The 20,270-nt window shown below is 42.7% G+C and overlaps 1 protein-coding gene across 1 annotated transcript in view; it reads left to right on the top strand.

Annotated features, from left to right (window-relative positions):
• The window catches only part of ESPL1 (extra spindle pole bodies like 1, separase), a 600,179-nt gene that overhangs the window by 7,467 nt on the left and 572,442 nt on the right, over positions 1-20,270 (top strand). Inside the window, exons 2-3 of the mRNA XM_086929411.1 lie at positions 3,421-3,511; positions 3,775-4,857. Of these exons, the coding sequence (XP_086785537.1) occupies positions 3,421-3,511; positions 3,775-4,857 (1,174 nt within the window). The remainder of the gene's footprint in view (positions 1-3,420; positions 3,512-3,774; positions 4,858-20,270) is intronic.

Raw genomic sequence — 20,270 nt, 5'->3', positions numbered from 1 at the left:
TCTATACTGTTCTTGGCCCTTAAGCCTGTATGAGAAGGATCCAATAGCCCTTTGATCTTCAGGTAAGTAGTCAGCTGACCATTGACCAATTTCTCAAAATTTCTGGACAAAGTAGGGACGTTGAAAGATTGGCTGGTAGTTTGAAAGAATGGAGACATCCATGCCAGATTCTTTGGCCAGGGGCGTAACCATTGCTTGTTTCCAAGAATCTGGATGCATTGCCTCAGGCGATAAACCTTTAAATAACTGTGTCCGATATGGGATCAATGTTGATGCTAGACATGAGTAGATAAAATGTGGGCATGGGTCCAACTGAGTTCAGGATTTTACTTCTTTCATCAATTTCTCCACTTGCTCTTCCGAAATCAGCTTAAATGAATGAGATATGGTTTCAGGGTTGACCTCTAAAAGTTTCCTATTAGTCTTCTCTAATGCTGGTTGCGTTTTTAATGTGGAGTACATTTTAGAAATGTGGAGTTACTCACTTCTTCACAATGAGTTAGAGAGGGGGTAGAGACTGAGAAAGACCACTGGGATTTGCGAGCTCCTTCACTATTTCAAAAGGGTCCTTCGAAGACCTATTTTCCAAAATCAACCCACATGTTAAACAAAACAAGCATTGGAAATGCAATAGGTCTTGCATTAGAAAAGTTGGAGCTATTGGTTTTGTAAATGACAATTTTTTTTTAATGTGTTGGTCTTGAAAATATCAAAATTAATAGCTTTGTCATTTACAATGCCAATAGTTTTAACTTTTTGCAAATGTGACACCTATAGCATTTGTAATGTGTTGTATTTACACGACTATAAAAAGAAACAGGCTTGTAAATACAAACGTCTGGTTTTGTGAAAATGCACTGCCATGCGACATGTGAACACATTGCATGCTGGCTAATTATTCGAATTTGTTTTAACATTTACACCACTTAATTCACCCTAGTAGCCTAACAAAGTCAGTACATGACGTGCCATTTTAGAGGATTTCATAGGAGGACAGGGAAGAACTGCAAGACTGCATGTGTGCTGCTCTTCACAAGAGACACCCAGCCCGGTCACAAGGCCAAAGGAACTGCTGCAGAAAGAAGCGCCGCCCTGGCAGAAAACTTACCCGCACTCTGCAGTCACAAACACACAGAAGTGACAGGAAAGTCATGAGTCTGTGACTGCAGACCAGGGAGGGTGGCAGGCAGTGGCGTAGCCCGTGGGTCACGGGCCCTATTGCAAGAAAAGAAAAGACTCCGTTGCTTTTGTTTGAACTTTGAAATACAGCAATCACATGAGTGCAGTGTGCCCCGGTACCACTGCACCTGCCGCACAAATGGAAGCTACGCGACTGGTTGCACGGGCAAATCAGGAAACAGAACTGCATCAAATCTGTCAGTAACGTGACCTTGGTATTAATAAAAACTAAATTACTTCCTCGTATGCTGCCCCAGATCAGAGGAAAGACGGGAACGCTACTCTGAAGATTTCACGTGCACAATGGCTGACGTCGGAAATATTAACAAATGACCGCGCGGCTTAAGGCTTCTTCACAGCAAGGAATCGCCACATTCATCCTTATTAGCATCGCTAAAGATAAACAGGTTTCTTAAGCTGCGGAGTGCATGACACCTTCTGCGCTACAGCCTCGCCCTCTTAAACACACAGCACAGCACGTGATAGAGGTCCAATATATTTAACAGCGAAAGTTGTTTTCATTACCCAAAGAAAGCAATGATGAGTGCCGAATTACGGAATTATTTGAAGGGAAGGCCGTTTGTGTTTAATGTACAATTTATATACAACAAGAAAAGTAAAATAAAGGGAGACCCGGCCTGGCGGCTGTGAAACTGCAGGGAGAGAGAGGGGAGGTGCTGGCGGCTGGGGAGGGGAAGGAGAAAGCGAGCCTGGCGGCCGTGAAACTGCAGGGACAGAGAGGGAGGTGCTGGCGGCTGGGGAGAGGGAGGAGAAATGCAAGCCTGGCTGTGTGCGGGGAGAGAGAGGGGAGGTGCTGGCGGCACCAAGCTGGGGAACAGATGGCGAAGACTGGCGATCTGATGCTGTGCACGTGCATTTTAACTCATTGCGCTTGCGCATTGAGCTAAAAGCGCACATGCACTGCATCAAATCGCCAGCTAGTTAAACCTTGTTTAAGCCCCTATAGTCTCGCTCCGCTCAATGCGCATTGACAGGCGAGACCTAAAAAGCAGTTTGTCAGAAGATATAACCTGACATGTGACCTCAGTCTTTGAAGCACAGCAAATTTGGCAAGATAAATGCAGAAGTTAAAGGCTTGTTTATTTTTTGCTTGGACTTTGGCAGGCCACCAAAAATCGGCAATCACATACTTTGTTAAAGTAAACATGATCAGTAATTAAATACTGGAAAAATATACTATTGAGTTAGAATATTAAAGACATTTTGATATGTACAAAATGCGCAATTCATTGACGGGTGAATAAAAAAACCAAGCTCTGTGCGAAAAACGTGTTTCATACGAAGCATTTAAAAGGATCAAAGCGTGAAACTAGACAATCCTAACAGACTAAAATAAAAATGCATGTTTTGCATTGAATGTTTACAGATTATGAAACTACTTGAGCATATGAAACTTGCTTCAAAACGTAGAGGTCAATGGTGTATTCACCAAAAGAATGCCCAGGTCATCATAAGGACTGATGCTCTAAAAAGCCTGAGGGAAGGATAGGGGATGACCAGATGTCTCAATGCAGTGCAAGGTACTTCCAGGTAGGAAGTGGTCTCCAAGAACTAGGTCAGTGTTCAACAGCCATATTAGAGGGAAATGTCAGGCGGATAACCAGTAAGTTAACTCAGTGACTCTCGCACAAATTTCAATTTTTCATTGTATATGATACACAATACAGCCGCCGTCGTCCAGTACCCTTGTGTGGCAATGTGCTTCCTTTATTGTTCCTGGCTCATTTAAAAAAGGTAACTTAATCAGGTGCTGCCAAACAAGTGCACATAGTTACTTGATCATCAGGAAGTGCTGCATCTCATACATAAAATCAGACATTTTAACTGTTTGCTGCAGAGCATTCCAACTTGTAGTAACACATCCTGCTTGGTTGAAAAGATATTTGCGAAGGTCTTGGGGATTAAAAAAATCTTTTCAACAATCCCAAAGATAAGTAGCACTATTGAAAGTAAAGGCACCCAAAAATGCAAGACCTATATTAACCATTACGGTACTTCGTTTTGATTCAGAACTACAGCTTTTGTACCACAAAATAACGTTTGGCAAGATTAAACTACAATGCAACTAAACCATGGATAATAATGATTTGTGAACCACTAGCCACCTCTAAATTAGTTTCGGAGTTTGATAGACCTGGTTGTAGCGGCCTGTGTGAACTTTGCATCTTTTAATGCCTCTCAATGCTTGCAGTGTAACCTGCTGTTTCTATTGCTTTTTAGATCATTGAGAATGAAAACACTGAAAGGAGCGGACTTTGAGAAGCGATTAAGTTCTCAGGAAGAGGTTGAGAAACTGTTGTCAGAGATAAAGGTGAGATTTGGTTGAGCCACATTTGTTTTCGTAAAATCCAACTTACGAGTTGGCTCCTCCAATAATGTACGTAAATCTGCTTAATGAAAGCCTGCCTATTCAGTGAAGATGTGTATTTGACATTGAGGCATGACTTTCCATCGATTCTCCGTCATCCCTCTTTCACTTCAGCATCACAATGTCTGATAATGTTTAACATAAAGTTAGACAGACTACCTTTCTAGTGCCACTTGCTTTTACTTATTCTCGGTTTTAACTTTCAGGCTTGCCAGGTCAGTGAAGGGTTGACTGCAGACCAGATACTGGATTACAGAACTGTGTGTGATCGAATCCTCCGTGCCTGTAACCAGCGGGTAGCAGAATGCAAATCATGTAATGGGCATTTCCAGAGCCTCCTAGTCCTGGCAGAGCAGGCATGCCGGGGGTACACTGCAGCAGTAGCGCAACGCACACCACTTTACCTGGAAAAGATTCTATTCCATTTCCTAAAAAATGTTGCTGCTCAGGGTGCCTATGATGGATGTGCCAAGTTTGGTGATCTCTTGTACAACTTGCTTGCCGGCAGCAGCAGCCTGTCTGAGGAGCTGGAGAAGGATTACCTAGCCATCGCCAAGAGCTGCTTTAATGTTCTTTGGAAGGCAGCTGAAGGGGTCACTAAGTCTCCTCAATGGACTCTGTTGGAAAGCAGGTCAGCCTTTTGTTGTAAACTGCATGCTGTACGCTATTTGGTGCTTTTGGAGGCGAAGAGCCTTGCTCTCTCACCTAGCGAGCTTTCCTCCACTATTTCACTGGTTGGCCGTCACGTTGCTGCAGCTGCAAATATGTTTGAAGCTCAGAGAAGTCCTATTGCAAAAGACGATGTGCTTTTTCTCAGTGACCAAATCTTCAGCTTGCTTATCAAATCCTTACTGGAGTGTAGTGGCACACCAGGTCCCTTGAACTTGCAGCAGGCCTATTGTTTGCTTGAGCTCACTCTCGAGCAGTGCCGCAGGCTTTGCAAGAATGGCTGCTTTTCGGAAGCAACAGAATCTATCCGGAAAATACAAGAGTACCTTGTTCTAGTTGGTCCAGAGGCTGGTCTAGATCTGTGTAGGTTGGGTGTTGAGCTGCATAAATCAGCCACTGTTAGTGGTGTCCTTTTGCAAGCCATTGGACCAGTCAGACGTTTTATTGAAGTGGTGGAGGAGCCTTCCCAGGTTCTAACAGACTGCTGCCAGTTTGTTGTCTCTGCAGTTGACAAGCATATTAAGAAAACTGAAGGTTCTGGGTTTGTTCAGCAAGATGTTCTATCCTTGTCCTCCTTTCTGGAACTGCACTGTCAGCTTCTCGACAAACAGATGACACGTGTGAGTATGTCTATTTACTTGTCATGTTTTTGGACTCTTTTTACAATGAGCTGTCTTCCTGTCATGCTTTTGCTTTACTTTTTTGAAATCTTGTAGGTCTGGAGATAACTTCTAGCTTTTAAGCATTTACCCTGCTTCCACTTAATCAGATGTATGCTCGGCCTCTTCACAGATTTCGAGTGTACTTTGGTCAGAGGTTGATGAATGAAATCTGCCTTTTGTGACTGGGTTGCTTATTTAGATAACAGTGATCTCTAATACTTTGTCAAACTTTATGTAACTTTCAATGTGATCTTCCATGAAATACTAATTAGCATTCTGTATTTTCTTTTTTGGTGGGAGAGAAATACTAGAAACACACTTGTCGGTACTGCAGAAAACTATTAAATACACCCCTTTTTCATACTATTCCAAGTTCTTGCATGTCTGATTGGTCACCTGTGCGGACTCCTACATTAAAGTATATAAAACAAGCATTTGCAATGCAATAGGTCTCGCATTTGTGAGAGGTAGCGCTATTGGCGTGGTTAATGACAATGCTTTTTACCCATGTGTTTTGGTTTAGTGTTTGCTTGAACCGACACAGAGGGGAGTTGACAAAGGAGATATGAAAGGAAGAAGGAAAACAGACAAGGAGTGGGAATGGAAGAGGCCACAGGGACCTCATGCAGTTAAAAGTCAAAATGTGTACATATCAAATTAACATTAGCCACAAGAGCCACAAAGAACATTAAATACTATCCCCACTCCTGTTTTCCATTGCCCAAGAGAATGAGAGGCACCAAAACAGTAACAAGAGTAATATGCTGCCTTACAAAAAAATGAGCACACATTGTATGCTTTACAAATAAACACTCCTGCAGGGGAACTGTTTTATACCGTGCATACAGAGACCTTTCAGGGGTACGCAAAAATAATTAATGCACTTCCCTAAAACACTCCCACTGGAGGAGCCTGAAAGGTACATTAATACTTAACACTTGGTAGACACACAACTTGAATTACTTTTGCTGTGAAATACACAAACTTAGCTGCAAGCACACCAGCTACATTTCCTGAAAACACACACATAATAGCACATCAATCAACATGTGTTGTCAATGAAGCGTTTACACTGTGTGAACGTCCTTTGTATCAGGAACACAGACAATGGATATTGTTGCTCTGAAACTTAAGCCAACTGTGTTAAAAGAGAATGCATCCCTGGTCCACCATGTGATACAAACAGAAGAGCATTTGTTTTGAAATGCAAGTCCTACTTTTGTTCTCTAGTAGTGACAAGAAACACCTTGATGCGCTCAGGCAAGAAATAATAGCACTATCTGCTTAAAAAGTGATGTAAAAAAGTCCACACAAATTTCCAGAACTGTAAAGGAGGCACCATGGGAAAGCACTGAAGTAGCGCACTATGTATTATGGCAAAGCAATGATATGTGAGGTATTCAGCTAAGTTCAGGCGGCCCTCTTCTGGAAATACTACTTTTAAACGTTTCTCCCAAGGAGTTGAAAAAGCACACCATGAAAAAATTAAAAAGGTATTTATTACACACTCAATCACAAAAGGAAAACCGAGCTAAAGCATGTTTCCAGACAGTCATATTCTGTGGTTAAAAAAATGACACTCACAAAAATCAGTTGAAAATAATGTAACAGAGAGAGAATACACACATGTCTTCAGTCTTACCTGCACACTCTAGTTCCATGTACTAAATGGCTGTGCTAACAAAGGCTGGGTAAGAACATACAACAATCAGAGCATGAAATCTAAATCCCTAGGCTTAAAGTTTCTGAACATGTCCCATCCACAGAGAAGACATGGCTCTTGTTACCTCAAAAACATCAGTGCTAAAATGAGTAATTATAACCTACTGGAATCCAGTTTAAAGTAAACAAATACAATAATAAATGCCTATAGAGCGAATGGTTCCCTGGCACTGTGAACTTACTGATAAGCAGGAGAAATATTGAAAAAAAGAATTGGCATAGCCAATAGGTTTCGTCTTTGGGAACCTTATAAGTGTTTAGCCACGCAACAGTTCATGTTGGTGCACCAAGGATATTGTGCTGCATATCTAAATACTTAAAGTGCCCAAAAGCGAGACCTTTTGGCTATGCCAATGCCAATGCTTGTTTGGATAGGTGCCAGCACATTACTCAGGCTAGTGGAGGGTTTTACTTTTTAGGCATCACCATTTTGGTTTGTGCTTAAGGTTAATTAAAGGCTTCGTTGGTTTGTTTGTAGGTCGGGCATAGTGGTAGGGTAGTCACGGTAGGTGCAAAGTGAAATGCTGTTGTTTAGGCCCTGATGGCAGTGAGAAGGGCAGGAAGGAAACGTTGATAAGTCCGGGTTCTTGGACCAGGTGTGTGTTCCACAAAGGTATTTGCCCCTTGGGAGGTCTGCGAGTGCGCTCAGTACGGTAGGCCCGTTTGCCACTGCAATGTAAGGGTATTTATTAGATGTAAAAGTGGTAATTTGAGGACTAATACAAAAGGAGAGGGAACGGCGGTGAGTGACAGTTTGTTAAATAGGGGCTGGCAGGCACTGCCGGTGGAGATGTCAATGACAAAGAAAGGGCAAGCTAACAGGCACAGGGCAGAAAGAGTGGCAATGGGTTAGAAAAAAACAGTGAAGCGTTGGCAGCGGGGTAGGGGGGGAGCAGTGGGAACACAAGCACGGAAACAGGAGTATAGATCAGGACAAGGGGGGGAAGGAGAGAACAGGATAAAAATTTTGCAGCATGTCACAGTTGGTGTCACAGGCTATGGCGACAAATGTTCCTCTAATGAGACAGGTTCCGGGGGTACACAAATGTCTCCCCTATAGGTATTCCAGCTTCAACCATTTTTTGGGCTTACCCCTGGATGGACTTATTATTTTGACTGTGTTCCTGTTCACTCAGCTAGGCAGCTAGGTTGTTTCCAGGCTGACCTTCCTCATCCTATGCCCACACTACATGTCGTTTTGAGAGAAACTGCGATTCCTGCTCAGGTAAGTCATGGAACTCTGTGAGGTGCTCCCAGATATTCGCCAGGGTTGCCTGGTTTGACCGGTGCCAATTATTTCAGACGGCACTCCCCTCCCAGAAAACCGCTTTGAGGGGCGCCATTGCACGGAATCTCCATGTGAAAGGGGCAGGAGTGACATTGGCAACATTAAGCACAGCAGCACAGGGGAGTGATCCAATAGTTTTAAGCATGTTATTTAATTCTGCTACTCACGGGCAAGTCTCCCTTGATATCAGCAAGTAGTCCAATCTGGACCACGCCCTGTCACAGAAGATACAAAAGTGCCATCTTTTAGTAGCGGATGTAGCAGACGGCAGGCATCCACCAACCCATATTCCTCCAGGCGCTTTCGGATGACAATGGCTGATTGTTTGCTGGGCCAATCAGTGAGAGCTGACATATCCAACATGGTATCCAAATAGGTATTCATATCCCCTTCTTACAATATATTGGCTGCTGACAGTGTGTGCAGGTGTCTCCATACTGATGTGAAAAAATCAGGATCGTCGACATTGAAAATATAGGTGTTCAACAGAGTTAAGGGCATGCCGAACAAGCAGCCTTGCACGATTGCCAAATGGACATGGTCTACCAATGAGTGTGTAACCGTAAAGGGGACCCCAAGCTCAATTACTGTTAAAACACTGCAACCTTATGAGGAATAACACTATGCTAGTCTATACACAGCCCGCTTGTGCCCAATGTTTTGTCCATTATGGGTGTCCAGTGTGACTTCTGGAGGAGTGCGATGTGTATGTCATGCCTATCTAAATAATTAAAAATCAACCTGGTTTTAAGGTGTTATGAAGCCCAAGTATGTTCCAAGATGTAAGGTTTACCAGATACCCAACATACTGAATTGTGTTCATGGTTAACTGTGTGGGTGACAATAAGGCATTGCATTAACAAACCAATCATTGGACTCTCTGCCCCTCACTGCAGCAATACAACATTGCTAAATACATTCCCCCTCTCGACAGAAAACAATTGTCATAACATTGCATAGCTGACGGTCTGAACAAAAAGAGTTCTACTTAACAGAACTGAATGGGATGCTCCCGATTGAGGGGGGTAGCCAGGCTCCAGTGCCTCCAAATAACCAGAGGTGGCTGACTTGAGTAGCATGTCACCATCATGGCCCTCTAGTTGCATGATGTAGGAGGACCGCCAGCATCTCACAAGTGTATACCTCCACTCTCTTCTTGTGTAAAGCCACACTGCCTCTACCAGTTCATCAAGGGAGCCGCACTCCCTTGTCTTAATTTAGAGTATCGTAGTGAGATGGTAACATAAGTAGGTCAGGAGTCTTCTGGAGAGAATCACAGGCTTACACGGGGGTTCTATTCATCCACATTTGTCGCCGTTCGAATGAAAAAGATATTGACTTCCTGGAAGTCAATATCTTTTTCATTCGAACGGCGAACGCCGACAAATTAAGACCCTTGTGACAGCCCGAGAACCTTTACAGAAGCTGGACCCCTCTTGACGGTTATCTTTACCATCGATCCCAATCAACCTGCATTATAGAATCCAGACCCCCTCATTAGAGTCCAGCGATTTTAATGTGTCAGAACACGATCGATTGCATTATTGGAGAGATTAACCACATAGGAACCCCTCGGGTCCTACAGCTTTATTAAGAATTTCAGGATCCTGATTCACGTGACGGATTCTCCTTCCATCTCTGATTACGTTCCTTTGACCAGATTCATTGCCCCCTTTCGCGCCCTTGTCATGATGAAGACCCTCTAGCAAGGTTCCACTCCATGCCTGCATCAGTTTGGGTCGAAACGTCGACACTCCTTCCTATCTTCAGCCTCTTTCCTGATTTATCATTTGTGATTTTTTTTTTTTTGAGGCATGAGTTTGTTTAATCAATTTATGAATTGTGATTTTCAGTTTGTCAATTAACTAATAGTTCTGGTTTATTGAGGTCATAGTGACCATTGTCCTATTACTCATTCAGTCCCTTCACTATCCAACCACTACCCTTCCCTTTCCATCTCATTAGGGGCATCAAATGTGATCAATTACTGATGTATTTTATGAATAATTTTTTAAGGTACACATTGTGAATAAAAACAATGTTATATTCTCTTTGAATTCATTCAAGTTGTTCATTTATGGTTTATTCGTTTTAGTATCTGGGACCACCTTGTTTGTATGGGTCTAGAAGAGTGGCACAGAGGGCACTGAGACCCCAACGGAGGCCCGTTCCAGTACGTGGAATCATACTTCCCACGCTGTTTACAGTGTGGGGGTATGATTCTAACATATTTGATATCAAACATGATAGGATTTGTTGCAGCCAGTTTCGAGATGGTCATCTCATATTTACGCGGTGCCCCTCTATATGGTATATGGCTGCTTCACTTACAACCCGGGAGAATGGACTCTGTAGGCTGTAGGGGTGTCCTTCTCATGCAGGGGCAACCTCACACTTCTAACCAAGAACCCTGCCTTCAGGATTGCAAAAGATCTGCTATAGGGGTGACTTATAGGTTTTAAGTTCTGTGACCCTAGATATAGGAAACCTATATATTTTTTAAGTGATGCTAGCACCAGTTTGCACAGGCTGCACTGGGAGGTCTGTAGTTACAAATTGAGTGGTCTCCCATGGGTGGCATAATGCATGCTTCAGCCCATGAGGAAGTCCCGGTGCACCTTTACACTGGATACCTCAATACCATATACTAGGGACTGATCAGGTTGCACCAGTGTCCAATCTGGAATGTACCCAAGTACTTAAACCAATTAGGGGGAGAAAGTACAGAGACTGAGGGTCCTGATTAGCAGGAACCCAGTCAGGCTAGTCAGAAACCATAACACCAGGCAAAAAGTGGGGCAACCATGCAGAACGATCCTGCCTTCCTACACAATGTTAAGGATTAGATGCAATGGAACAGATCCTCAGCTGGGGTTCGGAGTCCAGAACAGTATCTGGTTGTATCACTGCCCTGAACCGGATTATAGGGAAGTACTTTTAAACAAATGTGCTGTTTAGAGTGTTCTTGGAAAGAATATGGTCTAAATTGTGTGCCCTGAACATTGACTCTTTACTACTGTATTGTATAGAAGAGTAGCACAAATCTACCTGGGTATAAATTAAAACTGACATTTCTGAGCTCATTAAGTGACCTACCAGTTCCGGAGTTAAGCAGGGCTTTATCCTAGCCCATACTCCTTTTTAAATGTTTATTTGGTGGACTTATTCTCTTTATCGACTGGGTTAATTGCCCCCCCCCCCCCCCCCCCCCCCCCCCGATTGTCTAAAACTGGCTAGCAAGAGGATTCCAATTATAGTTTAGGCCAAAATGTAATATCAATGAATAGAACCATAGGTCTTCAACACACTAGAGATCGTATTTCTCAGGAGTGTAAAATAAATTGCCTTATGATGAATTTATGTAAAACTAAAGTCATGATATTTGGCTAGTTTGCCCATATGCCCATATGCACAGGTGGACTTTTTGAGGCAGACACTTGCAAAAGATTCAAACCTATGACTATGCTGGTGTCATGGTCATCCAATCTGTTCTGGTCACCATAAATGGTCTCTTCAAAAAACAGAACTTACAAGGCCAACATTAGCTTTCTTTTTAAAATAGAATTTTTGCTTTCTCTATAACTATAAAAATCTAATGTGCCAACCTCACCCCAGTGTTCTGTTTCTCATAAGAGGTGAATCAATGTAGACATGGAACTTGGAGGCTCTTATTTTTTAGTTGCCTCCTTTGACTTTATCTGATAACATCTTGGGCGATTATACACTTTGAATTTAGTTCAACTGTGGAATGAATCCGCCCTCTATTTCTTTAATCTATGTAGAGCCAGATGAAAGGGATCACTGTATCTGATAGTAATAGGTTAAAATTTAGACTTAGTAAAGGATGGCCTCAAAGACTGTTCACAACAAAACTTTGAACACAGTAAAGCTATATCTCACTTTTTTAGGAAGTTGGCGGTCTAACAAGCGAAAATGTATCTACACATTTCACTCCACTCTCCATGAGGAACACTCGCTTCAATCATTTCTTGATTGGGAGTAGTTTAGTACCATGTTGAAAGAATCAAACATTGGCCAAATTGCCCTTTCAGGCCATGCACCAATATCCACAGAGTTCTCAGGGCATCTAGAAGCATAGGGTGGGTTAATAGCAATGTACTATTTGACATCCTCCCAGAAGGTGACTGAAAGGAGGATTGCCATGTTTGAAATATGTGTGTCAAAGGGCTACAATACATTTATTCTTGTACATTCGAAAATCGGTACTCTGGCTTTTATGTCTGCAGCATCTTGTTAAAATTAGAGAAAATGGATTGCGGATTAACTTGAGCAAGAACTCTCATTCGAGGTGAAACACAAACGCACACTATCTATATCAAACAAATATGAGACAGGATGATAGGACTTCAGTCCCATGTAAAAGCCTAGACTATGGATAAGGCAGAAGATGCCCTGATCCAACTTAAGCAAGAGAAATACATGCTGGAAAACAAGGAAGACACTTTTAGTTATCCAGCTTAGAGCCAAGGGTGTGAAGGAAAGAGCGTACATTTTTGTTTTATCCAGGAAATCCAAAATAACAGTAGAAAAGTACGGCTAAGATGACCAATAAATATAAATCCAGAGGAAATGTTTCCAAAAATGTAACAACCTAGTTTGAGAGCTCTATTAAACCACATCTTGGACAGACTTAATAAAATTCAGATTAATTCAGATTCTCCAGATAGCTGAATTAACTCGGATGAGAAGTTAGCTGCACTTAAGTATTCTACAGAGCATTTTGCAGAACCCTAGTCTCCCATTTCATTAAACAAAGGGTACTTGTACTGAATGAGTGCTAGATATGGCATTAAATGTTAAGCCAATGGAAATTCAGTAGACAGTGCTGTTCCTTTTGACCTATTTTTCTGCAGTATCTGGTGGCTAAACTACTCGCATGCAATCTAGCTGCAGATGTGACGGCTGATGCCTGACTTGGTGGAATCATTACATTCTGGATTTGTCATGTTAATGCCAGAGTAGATCAATAGCAACAGAATTCTACATATACCGTATTTTCCGGCGTATAAGACGACTTTTTAACCCCTTAAAATGTTCTGGAAAGTCGGGGGTCGTCTTATACGCCGGATGCTAAATTTGAAGGAATGTTTTCATGCATTTTTACATAGCGCAGACTACAACCGAAGGTGTCAGACTGCTTCTGCATTTAAAAAAAAAGGGGCTGATGTGAGCAACAATAACAATGGACAAATTACAAAAGCAAACATTAAGTTACATGGATCAAAAGTGACAATAGCGAGCAACCAAAATACATGAGGTAGCAATCGGTACATTCCTGGAGAAAAAGTGATAAGTGTGCAGGTTACAAAAGCATACAAAGCATAAAAAGTACGAGCCAAAATAAAATATATTCTCAAAATGTCTATGCAGGACTGCGTTGGACTGCACTGGAAGTGGGGGTAGTCTTATACGGCGAGTATAGCACGAAACCTACATTTTATTAAGCAAAGTAGGGGGTCGTCTTATACGCCGGGTCGTCTTATACGCCGGAAAATACGGTAGTATATGCACAAAGTGTGAAACTACCGCTCATTTGGGTGGATGTGTAGAAGGCATTCAACAGAATAGGTTGGACATACAGGTTTAAACAAATCCAGTCTTAGGAGTTTGGCTTGGTCCTAAGAAGAACTTGCCAGTGAGGCAATTTGCCACCTCACCTCTTAGCATTAACATTGTAATTTCTCGCCAACCGTATCTGGCTGAGAAGATATTAGGGTGCACAGATAGGAGAAGACTAATTCAAGTTATCTGCAGACAGCATCATGTCTGTAGCTAGCGCAGTAGGCTCCCTACCTGGGACCCTTAAAAAGCTTGCGCTCTTAAACCAGATTAGGCTTCAAAATCAATATTTCCAAGACTGAGCCTCTGGTTCTTTACATCTGACCAGAATGCATAGCAGAGCAGAATCTAAGCAGTTGTTTTACCTTGCTATCCAAATTTCAACCTTTAATAAGGAAGTGATAGTTCAGAGTTTCTGCTTCTGTGAGAACTGAAGACAAAATTCCATAAGGGGCATGTGGAATCTTTTTTCTGGTTGAGGGATTCTAGGTAGCATTGTTATCTTTACTTTAGCTGTCATCCCTATCTGTGTGAAACAAACCTACTGCCAGTGTCAATAGCCCCTTTGAAATACATCTCAGATCAACAGTTTCTTGTGGGATGGAAGAAAACAGTGACTGACAAATGTCTTTAACTCCCAAGTCCTCAGGGTGGACCTAACTTACCATAGTAGGCCTCCTACTTTTAAGGTATCCAGTTATATTTGGAATGGACCAAGATTACCACAGACATTGTTGTGTTGACGACATACTTATCTTTATTTATTTGAAGCGCTGGCTAGACCCAAGGGTATCGGAGTGCTTTACATGTTTTGAGAATACATGTACAAGAAGTACTGTTGCAGGGATTCTGCAGAGTCTCAGAACTATGCTTGGCATTATGGGGCCTTACTAGGCAGGGACTGAGTCATCCTACCATCCGAGTGCCCATGAGCCCAGAACAGACTAGTTATAGTTTCTCACTTACCCTCCTACTCACTCAGAGGAACAAGTGATTAGACACCCAGAACACAACACTCCCACTCACTCAGGAATTGCGGTTGCAGGACACTCCTTTTCGCTCACACACTCGTACTAGTTCACAATAAGTTCTGACCGACATGAACGTTTAAAATCTTTATTTTACTTATCGTGCTCTAGTTTGCAGTATAAAGGCCACAAGTAGGAAAATGCCAAACACAAATATGGTTAACATAGCTAGTAGCACGTAAATCCAAAATGGAGCTTTCATTATACATGACCGTGTAGCCTAACCCTTCTCTCCTACAGAAGCAAAAAAAAAGTCAGATCTCTAGGTGTTAGCAGCAGACCCCGTACCTCCGTATACAAGATGAAGACTCTACATTGTTGTCATGATCTTTTCCCTGGAAAGTTCCCTCTCCAAGTGTGTTATCCATTTCTGTATACCTACCTTTCATAAAGGCAGGGTACATGATTGCAAACAGCTGCGTTTGCATGTTTTGTCTAGGTGCTAGGGCCTGACCAGAATAGAATAACAAAGAGCATTGTTGTTCGACCTTGTCTACTTAAGACTAAATCCTGGAAAAAGATGGAGGAATCTTCCTTCTTGGTACAGGGCTGCCTCCTAAATACTGTATTTAGGGGGCGTTTTAGTGGTCTCTGGGTCAGTAGCCAATGGGCTACTGACCTTAGGGTGACTACACCCTTGGTGTGCTCACCCCACATGGGGGAGTGAGCACACTCCCTAATCCTGATTGGTGAGTGCCTGCCATCTGTAGGATGGCAGGCACCAGAGTGAGCTTCACATCGCCTCCCCCACCCGAGGGGTGTGGTTGGCAGAGGTGGGCACACCTTCTGGGCTAGCTAATTTTTACCACCTGCCTTCCAGCCGAAACGGAGGGGAGACAGGAAGGGGGCCTGCTCCTGATTGCAGGAAAGGCTGGGGGTCGCATTACAAAGTCTGCAAGGCCTTTGAAGCTCCCCTGCAACAGATGGCTCTTCCTGGCTTGGGGAGGTGTTAACACCTCCACCCAAGAAAGGCTTTGGTTATGGGCTCCGGGAGCGAAGGCTCCCACCCCAGGGGTCCAGAAACGTGTCTTGTGGTGGCAGGCTGGTGTGTACCAGTCAGGGAACCGACCAGAGGCTGGTCGTTTTTTCAGGGGGCATCTCTAAGATGCCCTCTGAGTGCATTTTTCATTAAATCCCACACTGGCATCAGTGTGGTTTTAATGTGCTAAGAAGTTTGATACCAAAGTTCTCCGTTTTCAGTGTAGCCATTATGGTGCTGTGGAGGTCGTAATCACAACCTCCCAGCACCATATACTCCTAATGGCAGCACTGCACTTACAATGACTTGGACACTGTAGGGGTACAGTGCTCATGCACCTGTACCCTCACTACTGGTATAGTGCACCCAACTAGAGGGGTGACTGATCTATGCCTGGGTATTGGGTTGTTGGCTTGGCACACAGATGTGCCATGTCGACTACTCACTTTGTTCTGCACCAAGACAGTGTTGAAACTAGACACACATGCTCTGTAGTGGGAGGCCATTTTCAGCCATTTTCAGTTCCATGTTTTCATGCTGATCGTGAGAGTGTGAGGAAGGCGCGAGGAAACGCGGGCTGCTCCCAGTCCCCCGTAATTAATACACAATGGGCGCTTTATCAACCTACCGATTCACGGAAGGCAGGCATGAGTGGGGTTTGAGGCCAGGGCCGAGTGAGCCAGGCCCCTAAGCAAAAACCTCTCACAGTGCACTGTGCACGTATTAGACTTCATTATACGGAGGACGCCGCAACGCGCCCAAACTGCAGCAGTAGCTACAGTGGGCTCAATATCGCTCCAGGGCCATTTGGGAGACCACCGACAGGAGCGAGTCCTTGCAACAGGCAGGCACCACTGGGGCAGCAATCCTGTGGCAAGCGGTAAGTGGCAAACCGCAGTGAATGTGAATGGCCTGATTCAGACCAGGTGACCGCTGTGTGTCCCGCTTTCCCTGCCTGCCCCCCATACCTGCTCTTCAGCTGCTCTCGAACTACGCTGCTGAAGAGAAAAAACGAACTCCGTGCTTTTGGGAGAAATTATAGAAATTATACAACTGTGCCTTTCCCCCAGACTTCACTCTAGTAAACATAACCATGTAACGATCATATATATATATATATATATATATATATATATATATATATATATATATATATATATATATATATATATATATATATATTATGATCAGTGAGCAAGGACGGAAGTCCGAAACGCGTCTGATGACTGGCGCCACCTTCACCATTTGAACAGCAATAAATATCTCTACAAAGAAGCCTGGTTTGCGGTTATCATTGAAGGAGTCTGTGTGCGTGTGTGCTGGCTGACGGCTGCCGCCGGCAACAGGTTGGATTATATATATATATATATATATATATATCGGAGCCTCCAACCATTCAGGGTGGCCTCTAGACTGGCACGGGGAACCCTGTTAAATCCGAACCTCGAAGACAACACGTAAGAGGCCCATTTGAAGAGGAAATCTTTATTCCAAGGCAATGCTGCATACTTGCTTCCAATGTCCTACATGTTTCGGCGTCCCATCAGCCTTGATCACGGACAGGAAGCGATGGCAAAGTGCTTCTGTGCTGGCATTTAAATATTTTTAGACACATGGCTGTTAGGTGCCTCCAATTCCCACAATGCACCACAAAGTATGGGTAAGTCCGTTTTGTTTAAAAGACAGTGCTTTATGTTGTATAGTTCTTTCATTCACTCGGAAATGCGGTGCATAGCAATATTCCAGTATCCAGAAGATAAGTCGCGGATACATTATTTCAAACATGGTATTAATTTTCTACCTTGGATAATCGGCTTCCCTCAGGAACGATTGTTAGGGCTGTAAAAACCCCAACAAATCCTTTCCAGCGCTGCCAGTGATTTTGCTCAGTAGCATCTCCTCGTTTAGGTTTCGCTGCAGCGAGTGGGTCATGCTCCCTTATTCAATCTAGGGCAAACAGTCCCCGTACAGGAAACCTCCAACCCTTCAGGGTAGCCTCTAGACGGGCACGGGGAAGCCCATTAAATCCGAACGTTGAAGAAAGAAAGGAATGGAGTGGAGTGGTGTGGCTCACTGGTTAGAGGTGGCAGACCCGTAAGCAGAGAACTGCCCGGGACCAGGTTTCAATTCCCGACGCGGCAGGGTCGTGGACCAGGGTAAAAACGGACTCGATAATTCTCGACTCGATGCCTACTCTAACCAGGGAACACACTCTGCCTCTGGGCATTGAGTTTGCCTCATCTCTTCAACGGCCCCCCACAGACGCCGGGGATGCCTGGTTTCACCTTGGAGATACCCAGAAAGGGACCATCTCACAGGGAAAACCAGGACGGGTTCCCCAGCGGTCTTCAGCGCCAGGATACACCATGGAGTCGCAGTGCGCTTTACAAGTACACCCACATTTACATTTACAACACGATATATATTATATATTCACTGAAAAAACCATAGGTTTCACACCAGTTATAGTTACCTGGAAATTTTACTGACATAAAACCATTGAAATTCCCACGTTCTAGTTAGTTGGACTCACTATAACCTGCGCGTGTAATGCACTGCTGATGACATCACATATTACATCACTCATGACCTGGTCAGTGACATCACTCATGACATCACTGATGACACCATCCTTGTGACAGTGACTGACCTCCTTTCACTGTAGAGTAACCCTTGAAACACATATTCAAAAATAGAAACTAACATTTTCAAAAAAGTGGAGATACCTATACCAGTTACAACAACCAATTCAGTAATTCCACCATTTATATACACATCCACTCATTCACATGCAGTTCTATATAGTCAGTGATACATATACTCACTCATCATATGTAGTGAGACACCTATACATCCGTTAACACACCGACAGTCTTCCAAAAGTTGCTCACACACATACTCACACGTGCAAATAAACTATTGAACATCAATTTTTTTGCATATACAGCTATACACACACTACCACCTTACTTCTAAGGAAACTTACACATACTTACTCTCTTAAACAATCCCTTATAGAAACACATACTTATTAAAACAAGAACTCTTTCAATCTCTCACTCTCACATATACTCGCTTATATCCATCAATACTCACATATACTAGATTAAAACATATTCAGTTACTGATAAAGACACTAGTAAGACAGTCATTCACTTACTAACACATACATATACACACACATTCACCCATACAGTCCGGCACATATGCTGTCTTCAAAACACATACAGTGAGTCAGTCATTGATGCATCTATGTGCTAAGTAACACCCCCACCAAATCACACAGACACTTATACTGATACTAAAAAAAAATCTAATAACCCATAAACACACACGTAGCTACTCACCAACCCATGCAGCCACTTATACACAAAGTGACACTGATACAAACATTTAAATATTTACACAATACTCGCTAATCTATGTATTCACTACGATACACTTAATAAGCCAGTTAACCAATCAATTTTTTTTTTTTTAAAAACATCCATTAAGACACTCATTGAAACATTTATTCTTCCATCGACCTTTACATATACATATATAAAACATGTTTATTTTTCAGAAAGACAGTCACTGGATGGTGTCATCAGTGATGTCATGAGTGATGTCACTGACCATGTCATGAGTGATGTAATATGTGATGTCCTCAGCAGTGCATTACACGCGCAAGTTATAGTGAGTCCAACTAACTATAACGTGGGAATTTCAATGGTTTTATGTCAGTAAAATTTCCAGGTAACTATTACTGGTGTGAAACCTATGGTTTTTTCAGTGAATATATATAATATAAAATTTCTATGGCAAAATGAAACCCCTCATTTTGTTCCTTTTCAAATTAAATGTATTAAGTGTTACCACTTTATTCCAATCAAGATGACTTCAGGTGAGCCATACTTTTGTCATAAGTAAGACTGTTAGCGTTCTAGTTGTTCTTTAGAACACTCTGGGACATTCTGTCATTGGGCTATAGTTGGGCTACATCTGGCTGATATTTGGGCTACATTTGGGCTCTTTTGTCTCTGGTGGCCATCTTGGGAGACTGCATATCAGAATTTTTTGAATGAAATATAAGAGGATTTGAGAAGTCACTCAAAATGTGCCCTAATTTTTCTTTCTTCAGCACTAATCATAATTTCTATGGCAAAATGAACCCCCTCATTTTGTTCCTTTGCAAATTAAATATTTTAAGTGTTAACACTTTATTCCAATCAAGATGACTTCAGGTGTGACCGTATGTTTCTGTGAAGTTTAAATATGTTTTACATATTGAAGAATGAGTGGATGTACAAGTGTCTGGATGAAAGATTAAAGGTGCGTGACTGACTGTAGGAGTGAGTGATTAAATGTGTCTTTCTGAATGCATGGGTTAGTGACTAAACTGTCTGAATGTGTGTATCCTTGTTTGTTGTTGTATAACCTGTTGCATTTGTTGATCAGTAGCTATATGAGTGGCTATATGTGTTATTGATTGGTTGCTCAAGTATTTGTATGAGAGAGTGTGTGTGTGTGTGTGTGGGGGGGGGGGCTGGGAGGTGTGTGATTCTGTGCATAGATGTGTGAGCAGATGATCCACAAGATGTATGGGTTCAAGAGTGCATGTGGAAACACCTGTATGGGCGGTTGACTGTCTGCATGGGTGTATTGGTGAGTGAATTGATATCTCAGTGCTACATGTCCAAGTAAGTACATATGTAAAACACAATGCATATGACAGTTGACATATATAAATGACTATACGTGAGAGCCGGTGATTGTGCCAGTTCCTGTATGG

This window comes from Lissotriton vulgaris, chromosome 1_1, assembly GCF_964263255.1.
Source record: "Lissotriton vulgaris chromosome 1_1, aLisVul1.2, whole genome shotgun sequence".
Classification (NCBI taxonomy): Eukaryota; Metazoa; Chordata; class Amphibia; order Caudata; family Salamandridae; genus Lissotriton; species Lissotriton vulgaris.
The sequence above is the reverse complement of the archived record's forward strand: the minus strand, read 5'-3'. Positions and strand labels throughout refer to the sequence as shown.